The sequence below is a fragment of the Nicotiana sylvestris genome, chromosome 6 (genome assembly GCF_000393655.2).
Source record: "Nicotiana sylvestris chromosome 6, ASM39365v2, whole genome shotgun sequence".
Taxonomy (NCBI): Eukaryota; Viridiplantae; Streptophyta; class Magnoliopsida; order Solanales; family Solanaceae; genus Nicotiana; species Nicotiana sylvestris.
In genome coordinates, this window is record NC_091062.1 from 208509113 (window position 1) to 208520184 (window position 11072).

Sequence of the window (11072 nt, forward strand, 5' to 3'; positions counted from 1 at the left end):
AAGGCCAATGGCGCTGTTGAAGCAGCAAACAAGAACATCAAGAAGATTTTGAGGAAGACGATCCAGAGTTCCCGACAATGGCATGAACAGTTACCCTTTGCATTGTTGGGATATCACACTACGGTGCGCACATCAGTAGGGGCAACCCCTTACTTGTTGGTTTATGGGACCGAGGCTGTGATACCAGCATAGGTGGAAATTCTTTCGCTCTGAACCATTGTCGAAGCAGAAATTGAAGATAGCGAGTGGGTTAAGAATCAATTAGAGCAGTTGACTTTGATTGACGAGAAACGAATGGCTGCGATTTGTCATGGGCAGTTGTACCAACAAAGAATGGCCCGTGCTTACAACAAGAAAGTCCGACCCAGGAATTTTGAAGTGGGTCAACTGGTATTGAGGCGCATTCTGCCGCATCACCAGGAAGCGAAAGGAAAATTTGCTCCTAATTGGAAAGGCCCATACATCATCAGGAAGATATTGCCGAGAGGAGCATTGTATCTGGGTGATATTGAAGGAAATGATCCTGAAACAGCAGTGAATGCGGATGCAGTCAAAAGGTACTATGTCTGAGTTTTACTTCAGTGGTCCTGACACATTTGAGATGATGAAGGTTTTATTCCCACTACTCCAAACACTATCAACTCTCTCTACAAGCCCTTTGAGCCGATTACATTTCTTTGGCTACCTATAAAAAAAACATTGATTGAGCCTGAACTACGTCTGACTTGATTCCGAAAGAATACGTAGGCAACCTCTCTCTGGGGTTCAGTCACACCAAAAATAAAACCCGATTTACCCTGAAATTGAAACCGGGGCACGCCAAATGTCTTAGAAGTTGTAGTCTCATCTACAATTCCTTTACCAAGCACAAGTCCTTCGGATCAATTGCCAAAGGCAGGGGAAGCTGAGAGACATCATGATTGGAGGCCGACACATTCAAATTGAGAGAAATAAAACGAGAGAGTCTTATCGGTGAAAATCTTCGGGCACCGTGAGGCGACGGGAACAGAGAAATCGAACATGAGAGAGCTTGTTTAGTAAAAACTCGCAAAGAGTGCTATCAAGCGACAACAAGAAGAGAAATGAGAGAGGTCGACTAGCGAAAACCCGCAAAGGGCGCTGTCGGCCGAAAAGGTAATTCCACCTCAGAAAGTCTTGGCAAGGTTCCACCGGTTTGGAAACATAGATCCGTTTCTGGTTCATGAGGAAATGCAAGTTCGTGAAGGTCGGGCATCCAGTCCAAAAAACATGTCATGTCAATTTAAAGTCAACATTTGTTTTCCTCAGATAAGTCTTTCTTGTCCCGAAAGGGACACTTCTCTTTTAAATTTGTTTCCTCTATTCTTTGTCTTACTTTTCTTTGAATCCCTTTCATTTTTTAACCCCAAGCTCCAAATATACTGGAATGAATAGGTGGCAGGACCGGTTTCACGGAGCTCCGTTTAGTAAGAAGTAAATACCCCGCTTCAGTGGTACGTCTGTCCAGTCCCGATTGATCATGATGTTGGTTGGCTTCGAAGTAAAGCCACACACACCCACAGGGTCTCCCTCTGTACAAATCCTCACAGAGTCTCCCCTTGTAAAAATCCCAATCTCCCTTTGTACAAATCCCCACAGAGTCTCCCCTTGTAAAAATCCCAGTCTCCCCTTGTAAAAATCCCCCAAAGAATCTGCCCCAACTAATCCCCAACGAGTCTGCCTTGTAAAAATCCCCACAGAGTCTCCCCAATAAAAATCCCCACTGAATCTGCCTCGGTAAAAATCTCCAAGCAGAATGGGATGGAAGAACCAAAGCCTTACATGGGCAAATCATCACAAAATTCGGGAATGCGAGTTTGAGCAGTTTAAAAGGGTTTCGCCTGAGAAACCAATCAATGACAGAGTTTCTCAACAGGAATAAGGACAGGACAAAGCAATTGGAACAATCAAGACCATCGAACCAACCACCGTTTTCAAACTGACAATTGTTCTTTGTTTGGAAAATTGAAACAGGTATGATCCAAAGCAACCGTGCAAGAAGCAGGGGTCGCCCAAAAAGAAAAGGAATACGTGAATGCAAGAGACAGCGTTGCAATAAGGAATCAACCCAAAAGGAAAGTTTCCCCAAAATCCTCTCCTACATTTTACTAAACAAAAAATAAAATAATAAAAAAAAGTAAGAAGAAAACTCAAAAAGTGGTTAGTTAGAATCCCCAATTTTTGGTAAGCCAGCATTAGGGCTCCAATCCCTGAGTTGAGCGTTTTTCCATTTAGCCAGCATTAGGGCTCCAATCCCTGAGTTGAGCGTTTTTCATGTTAGCCAGCATTAGGGCTCCAATCCCTGAGTTGAGCATTTTTGTTAGCCAACATTAGGGCTCCAATCCCTGAGTTGAGCAGTTTTTCCTGTTAGCCAGCATTAGGGCTCTAATCCCTGAGTTGAGCGTTTTTCCTGTTAGCCAGCATTAGGGCTCCAATCCCTGAGTTGAGCGTTTTCCATTCAGCCAATATTAGGGCTCCAATCCCTGAGTTGAGCGTTTTTCATGTTAGCCAGCATTAGGGCTCCAATCCCTGAGTTGAGCATTTTTCTTTTAGCCAACATTAGGGCTCCAATCCCTGAGTTGAGCATTTTTCCTTTAGCCAGCATTAGGGCTCCAATCCCTGAGTTGAGCAATTTGTTTTTAGCCGACATTAGGGCTCCAATCCCTGAGTTGAGCGTTTTTCTTTAGCCAGCATTAGGGCTCCAATCCCTGAGTTGAGCATTTTTCCCTTTAGCCAGCATTAGGGCTCCAATCCCTGAGTTGCGCGTCTTTCCTTTAGCCGACATTAGGGCTCCAATCCCTGAGTTGAGCGTTTTTCCTTTAGCCAGCATTAGGGCTCCAACCCCTGAGTTGAGCGACTTTCTTTTAGCCAACATCAGGGCTCCAATCCCTGAGTTGAGCGATTTTCCTTTAGCCAGCATTAGGGCCCCAATCCCTGAGTTGAGCAACCTTCCTTTAGCCGACATTAGGGCTCCAATCCCTGAGTTGTGCATTTTTACCTTTTGCGATATTAGGGCTCCAATCCCTGAGTAGCGCTTTGTAGACTAGAGTTTTTTTTTTACAATCCCCTCATCAGTGCTGTATATTTTCATGACAATTAACTCACGAAATTTGCCTAGTTGAAACTGGGGCAGAAAGTTTCGTTCATTTGTTTTGTTGTCTCAGCAGGTCTGACCTCGAGACGCATGGATCGAGATGACCTACGGGATGAGTCTCAATCCAGAATAAAGAAAAGAAGAAAAGAACAAAAAGAAGATGTTCCCAAATATTGGAACAAACAAAGGGCAGGTCGCTCAAAATTTGATCAAATTCCCGAGCTCCGTCAATCCCCTTTCACTCAATACTGCAGAAATAAACAAGCGCCTACAACTTGCGAGCATCAAGATTCGGATCGAAGTCTACAAGCAGAATCAGCTAAGACCCAAGATCAAGTTGCAAAAGAATTATAGATAGGAATCTTGTAACTAGCGATTGACAGACATAAGTAGTTAGTTCAGTTTCAATTTCCTTTGGTTGTAATAAGGAGGTCAGTAAAGCAGTAGTGGCAACAGCGACAGCAGTAACAGCAAGCATTGCAATCCCATGGTAGTCCCAGCTACCAAAATTTCCCGAACTACATTGACATGATTCCTGTTTAGCCCAGGATATGTAGGAAATCTTTGAAGCAAAGATTCGGTCAAATCTTTCAAAAATGTGATTCACACGGAGTATTCCAACAGGCAAAAATCGCTCATATCCGCTCACTTTATCTTTGCACGAAAACCCTTCGTGTTTTCGAACAAAGAGGGGCAGCTGTGAGCACGTGATTTTTGTTTACACGACAATTACTCCAAAAGAAATCGAAAAAAAATAATAAATTATATTTGTGTATGATTTTGTGAATTTGCGTGGCATTTTGTTAGTTATTTGTAGTTTTTATCTGTGATTGTTTAGTTTTATCAATTAAAAAATACAAAATATATGTCGCGTGTTAAAATTAGGATTTTATTCTACTATTAGGAATTAATTAAATCGTATTTGTTTTTTTTTAAAATGAATGAAAATCACAAAAAATATTATTTTTTGGTAATTTTGTCATTTTATTGTTTAATGGCGTGATTTTATTTTAATTAAATGTTTAATGTGAGTGATAATTGTCATTTAAGTATTAATTAGTATTTATATGGTTTTATTTTGATTTTACAATTTAGTTAGGAATTTTATTTAAATTAAAAATTAAAAGAAGGAAAAGAAATGAGTTAAATTAGATGAAATCGGAATTGGGCCATTTAAATTGGACCCAAAATCAGGCCCAAAAGCACTGCTTTGCCCGGTCCAGATCAGTTGGCCTCAGGGACGTCCAAACGATGTCGTCTTGATCATGTTTGATCTGGGCCGTTGATCTCAGAATGATCAACGGCCAAGATCACATCTCCATACCCACGTTTAAACCCGACCCGTCTCACCCAGAGACCCACCGGTCTCACCTAAACCCATACGGCGTCGTTTCCATTTAAGCTGGTTAATCCAGGCCATCGATTGTTGATGATCTAACGGCCTAGATTAATTTCCCCCCTAACTATATAAGCCCAAACCATTACCACACGCCCCCATCCGAACACCCCCCCTTTCATCATCCCAAACCCAAACCCTAGCCGCTCTTGTGCACTTTCACCGTGAACCCGGCGGTAACGATGTCGGTGACCACCAAAGTAACACCCCTGATGCACCTCACCACCCTGAACACGGATCTGTTACCCCTTTGTCTCGAATCATTCCCCATCGCCTCGAATCTTCGTTTGAAGGTTCGAGCAAAACCCCGATCTACACCAACCCACCTCAGATTCACACCAGCCATTACCCTAGCCTCACTCGTGACCAAACCAAACTTGGTTTGGTCCGAATCTACCCACAAATCCCAAAACGCCAAATCTGACTGTTCGAACCCTAGAACACAAGAATTTTTGGAATCTAGTTAGATTAAACGGAAGGTTGGGGTCTAATAGACCTTAATCGAAGTGTTCTCGGTCGAGAACACCTCGATTAAGATCTGTTCGACCTCAAATGGGCAAATCCAGCTCGGGCCTGGGTCGTCTGTGTTTAATCTTTTCAGAGTAAGTTCACTTTTCCTTTTTTGTTGTTTGTTTTAGTTTAGTTTCGTTTATCGGCATGGTTAATTAGTTTGTTTGCTTATTTCTGGGATTTTGATGTCAGTTGTTCTCCATCTCCATAAGACCTTTTATTCGGTCGATTGTTATTCTGTTTATGGTTGAATACGTATAGTGATATACATATTTCAATTTGATTAATATCGTCGAATCGATAATGCCCGTGGTTTCCCTGTGTCGTGCAAAATTGTCAAAGACAGTTGATGCCCTATTTTGTGTTGTTTGTTTGATCGATTGTTTGTTCTATGTTATAATTAGTATAGTCGATTCGATACATGTCGTCAATTAGTCTCAGCTTGGGATGATAGTAATCTGACTCATGCTGTTTAATTTTACTAAGGCATTGTTTGAGTTAGCTAAGAATTGATTTTAACTGCTCGTGGTCTGTTAGCTGAATCAAAAATCATTTAAGGATTGGTTTATAGCTGCAGTTTAATATGGATTTCAGAGTTTAGTTTGAATTGATGGCATGTTCACTCATTTTAGATCTTGGACAGCATGTGCATTGTAGTTCTTTATTGAATTAAAGCAAATTTGACAGCATGTGCTGTCAGGGCATATTCAGGCTGCCCATACTTGCTAATTAGAATAAGGGACATGCCACTTTAGCAATAAAAAAGGGGGCTGTCAGGGGAATCTCATGGGAATACTTTGCTTTTGAATTTTTTTAGTGGAAAAACAGAAGATTCACATGGGAGGGGATCAATATTTTATTGGACTAGTTGCTCTAACAGCTGGGGGGGAGGTCTGTGTGTAGGTATAAAAGGGAGAGGATCAGGAAAGAGGAGGGGGACTTTTCGAAAACTCAAGAGTCTTTCAACCATCAAAAACCTCCCTAAAAATCTATCTTTTTTTGGAGTTTTCAGAACATAAAGAATCAGAAAAGGAGATAGAATAGGGATATCATTTGAGACTTAAAAGAGTTGGTTTCTTAAAAAAGAATTGGCATCCAAAACAACAGAGAGACTCTTCCATTGAATTTTTCTATTCAGTTTCGAGTTTAGTAGTTGAAGTTGACATCCCAATTTGGTTTTCAATTTGCTGGAACTTCTTCCGAGATCTATTGGTCCAGTTTTGGCATAATTCAAAGTTCAGTTGAGTCTTTTGGGTGTTGATTTTTGCTTTTGGGTTTACAAATCATTTCGGGTCTTGTTGGAGTGTTGTTTCTGTTTTTGGAATTGGTATTGCTTTGGGTTCGTTACTACTGCTGTTGCCGCTGCCATTCTCTTGTTGCTGCTGCTGACTTCTCTGCATTCTTCTTCTTCTTTTGCGTTTCAATATCCAGGTACACACTAGAATTTCGCATTGATGTAACAGTGAAAGCATGAAATGAAAGATGCGAAGGAGTTTAATCATTTGCTGCTGTAATTATAGCTTTATAAATGTTGTTAGATTTGTGTAATTTGTTAGTTTGTAACTCAATAGAGAATACATGAGGTAGCTTGTACTTAATTGAAACCTTAGTTTGTTTACACTGTTGATTTAGTTGTTTGAGTTGACTGTATGACGTAGAGTGCACATGTGTTTAGTATATTGATAGTTAAATCTCATCTCTATTCTTATTTTAAACGCGTAAGGCAGGTTGCTTCTAATTTGGTAAAAGACGCAACATAGTTTTAAATCATTTAAACTAACTCTATCAAATTGGATTTCATTAGGCAGTCTATAGAACCATGTTCGAGTCCCATTAGTAGCAGTTTCTAGTAGTTAATTCCATTAATCTAGTTTAAATAAGTTAGTTTAAATTCAAACTCGAAGAATGTTTAGCGTGAGTTTAGCATTTTATTAATCTTATATACAATTTTCTTTATTAAAATTAGCAAATTAAAAGCATGTTCACCCATGGGATAAGGCACGAAACAATTCCCGCCTCGTAAATAATTAATCAGATAATTAGCAAGAATCCGGAGTCGGCCAAGCATGTAATTTAATTAGCATGTATTTTCTTTCTTCCATTTTTAGAGACGAATATAATAGAAAAATGTAGTCATTATAGGTTTATCCTTTCAAAAATGAGACGAGCCTCGCCAGATACATTTGCAAATTGCGGGGCCCTCAATAACTGGTCACAATAAAATACTTAGAATTTGGGATGGACTGTTTAATGAATTTCACTGCCTTCCCCAAAGACAATAAACGCGTTAGACTCTTTAGGCGCGACTTAAGTAAATTACATTCTTAAATTCGGGTGCGCATTTATGTGACCCAAATTCAAATCTCAACGGAGTCGGAATGTATTAACAACCACGGGTGCGTTGATTGTGACGTGGTTCGAGATTCATTTCCACGACGTTGCAATTCCATAAAAAAAATAATAATAAAAGCGGTTTAAACTTAATAAAAGCATACAAGTTATAACATGTATTAAATCAGATATTTAGCCATTATAACAATTTAAGCGACCGTGCTAGAACCACGGGATTCGAGGGTGCCTAACACCTTCCCTCGGGTCAACAGAATTCCTTAGAATTTCTGGTTCGCAAACTTCATTTGGAAAGTCGAATATTTTCCTCGATTTGGGATTCAAGATAAACTGGTGACTTGGGACACCAAAAGCCAAACCTTTCCCAAGTGGCGACTCTGAATTAAATAAATAATCTCATTTCGAATATTGTCACTTAAATTGGAAAAACTCCCTCGCGCATTTTATCCTTCGGGGCGGGCGCGCAAAAAGGAGGTATGACAAGTACAATATTGGCGGCCATTATTTGCTTCAGAAGTTGGCCAGTTTGGAAAAACTCCAGCACTGCCTTTGCTACATCCTTTCCTACTATACTCTATGCTGCTCTGAAAAAATCACTTCCATAACCATCCGGCCTAGGACCCTTATTGATGTCAATACTAAAGACAACCTTCTTAGCATCCTCTTCAGTGAAAGGCTTGAGTATATTCAATTGATGCTCCTCTGTTAGTATTGGACCATTTCTTAGAAAACCTCTGAAGGCTCTGATTCTTTCCTCATGTTGTTTCCCCAGAAGATCCGTATAATAGTGAACAAACAATCTAGCTATATCAGCTTGTTCTGTTTGCCAGTTGCCTTGATTATCCTTGAGGTGAACTATGGCTTGCTTCAGTTTCCTATGCTTTATCACAGAGTAAAAATAACTGGTATTGTCATCCCCTAGTTTAATCAATTAGCCCTGCTTCTTTGCTGCAAGAACACCTCTGCTAAAAGATTATTGCCTTAGTTTTTGGTGTTTCTCCCTTTCTATCTGCTGCAATATCATGTTCCCAGGATCCTTATTGAGTTGTTCCTGTATAACCTTCAGTGTTGCCCTGTCCTCTTGTGCTTCACTGACTACATTCTTGCAGTATTGTGTATTGAGCTTCCTAAGCTCTCTTTTCAGAAGCTTCATCTTCCTTACAACCTGAAACATTTTATATCCTTCCACCTGTATTTCCCAGCTTGTTTCAATCACTCACAGGAACTGAGTGTGCTTGGACCATACATTACAGTACTTGAAGGTTCTTCTCTGCTTAATATTGTTGTCTTCCATTGTGATCTTTATTGGGCAGTGATCACTAATTCCCTCTGCCAAATATACTACTTTAAATGTAGGCATGCTATGCAGCCATTCATTATTGATAAACATCCAATCTATTTTTGAGTATACCCTTTGACCTTCCCTTTTATCATTCCATATAAATTTCTGGCCATTATGAGCTAACTCCATAAAACCACTCTTATCTACGCAGGTTTTAAAGTCGACTATCTCTGCCCATAGGACTGGGTTCCCTCTCCCACTTTATCTTTACTACTTAATACTGAATTGAAGTCACTAACCATAAGCCAAGCCTTTGTGCTCCTACTGCTTAGTGTTATTATCTCTTGCCAGAGGGTTCTTCTTTCTTCTTTTGTATTGAAAGCATATACAAAGGATATCATATAGGTCAGCCGTGAGGGAATATGTAGCACCTCACAAGTCACTATTTGTGCCTCATCATTGACATGAACTATCTTATAGTAGTTTGGCCTCCAAGCAATCAAAACTCTACCATTATAGTGTGTTTCTAGATTAGTAATATATTTTTACCCTGTAAACATGCTTTTTGTTATTTCTTCAACTTTAATTCTCTTTATTATTATTTTTCTGGCAATCCTACTAGCCCTACATCCTCATTTTTGCAGAGTAGTTTAGCCTCCCTCTGCTTATTTGGGGCATTTAGCCCCCTCACATTCCAGCAGAGTAATCTAACAATTCCCTAAAATGGGAATAGATCAACCACCCTCATTTTCCCTTTGGCCTTTATTTGTACTACTTCCAGTCCTTCGGGGCACTTAAAATGGATTGTTTCCTTCCATTTGCTGTTGTTCTTTGTTCTGTTGCCTCCCTACTCTCATAGGAGTGATCCACCTAGTAGAATGGGGCTGATTCTCTTTATTTTTTCCATCCTGACCTTTGCCTTCTTGTTGTTTACTAGCCTGTGCTTGCACATTCCCCTGCTTCTCCTGTAATATTTCTTTTCCATCAGTTGTTTGCTTTTCTACTGGAACCCCTTTTATGCTTCTCCTGTACTTGTTGACCCCTTTTATCACTTCTCTTCCTGCAATCTGCAATATCGCCAATATTAGTGGTAGAATTTACATAGGGTAGGTCTCCAGTCATATACCACCTTTTGCTCAATCATGTGACCTTTTCCATTCCTAAAGATCACACTGTCAAGCAATTTAGTGTCCAGACCTACCTCCACCAAAAGCCTAGCAAAATTCAATCCAAATTTTTTTTCTGTATTTTGGTCTACCATAAGTGGCTTCCCAACTAAACTTCCTATCTTGCTCAATCCCTTAGGGCTCCAATACTTTAAGTCTAGTCCCGGTAGTTTGATCCATATTGGGACCATTTGTATTTCTTCCTTTGAAAACTCCATATCAGGGTTCCATGCTTTAACAATAAAACGTTTATTGTCAAAATGGAAAATGCTTCCCTGTAATACTTCATTTTTTGCAGCCTTTGTTTCAAACCTTACCAGAATAATGCCATTTTTTAGCATCGTAATTTGGCTTATTCCATATTTTGTCTACACCCTTTGAATGTATCCTTTGATCACTGCAAACGAAGGATGGCCTCCTAACACATAGCACATAACAGCTGCATTCCAATACTAAATTTCTGAGGTTATGTCCTCTAATTCAATTGCAGTGATAGAGGTCTCACCTTGCACAACGGGAGCAACATATTCCAGTTTAAATCCAGCTTTGTTAATCTTTACAACAACAACAACAACAACGTACCAGTATAATCCCACAAGTGGGGTCTGGGCTGTTTCCAGGAGACCCTCAGCTCAAAAAAAGCAACAGGAGCCGATATATTAGTACCAGCTTTGTTAATCTTTGTAATGTCAAATTTATCCTATATGGACTCTTTTGGAAGTCGGGATTGCAGTTCCTCCTCAACTTCATCAGCCCAGTTTCTGACCTTTATCCCCAATTCCAGCTTCAATTTGGTCTCCCCCCTGGCCCCTGCTGATGGAGTAACACCTGAATTCCCAGCAATTTTTCTAAGACTGATTTCTTCAATCTTCGATGTTGATGCAGTCACATTGAGTTGTGATGAAATGCTCTGAACTTCCTTCGCTTTTGACAAATCTAGGGTTACTGTTCCATTGGTTCCTTCCTCTTCTTATTCTCCCTTGCTCGCTCTCCACTAGAACTTTGCATTCCTTTTGATCCACGTTGAGCTATGCCTTTTACCGCATCCGCTTGTGCCATTAGTGCTTTTTGAGATGGAATTCGAGCTCTCTTTCCTATGGCTAGGCGCACGTTAGTTAAACTGCGCCAAGAGAGAAGATACCAACAACAACAACAACCCAGTGTGTACGCAGAACCTTACCCCTACCCTAAGGTAGAGAGTCTGTTTTCAAATAGACTCCCGACCCCTACCCTGACCCTAAGGTAGAGAGGCTGTTT

At 40.2% G+C, this 11072-nt stretch overlaps 1 protein-coding gene across 1 annotated transcript; it reads right to left on the reverse strand.

The window, feature by feature from the left end:
- Positions 1-7941: 7941 nt before the first annotated feature.
- LOC138871991 (uncharacterized) lies at positions 7942-8838 on the reverse strand. Its single transcript, XM_070149922.1, has 3 exons — positions 8614-8838; positions 8348-8556; positions 7942-8242 (listed from the first exon to the last, which is right to left on the reverse strand). The coding sequence occupies exons 1-3, from the start codon at positions 8836-8838 to the stop codon at positions 7942-7944; spliced, it is 735 nt and encodes a 244-aa protein (XP_070006023.1).
- Positions 8839-11072: the final 2234 nt, after the last annotated feature.

Excerpts from the sequence above, each read along its gene's own strand:
- LOC138871991 (XM_070149922.1), bottom strand. The coding sequence starts at position 8,838 with ATGGAGTTAGCTCATAATGGCCAGAAATTTATATGGAATGATAAAAGG. Across the intron at positions 8,557-8,613 it reads GAACCTTCAAGTACTGTAAT|GTGGAAGGATATAAAATGTT; the intron begins GTATGGTCCAAG and ends TGGGAAATACAG. Across the intron at positions 8,243-8,347 it reads GAGAAACACCAAAAACTAAG|GAAACTGAAGCAAGCCATAG; the intron begins GCAATAATCTTT and ends GATAAAGCATAG.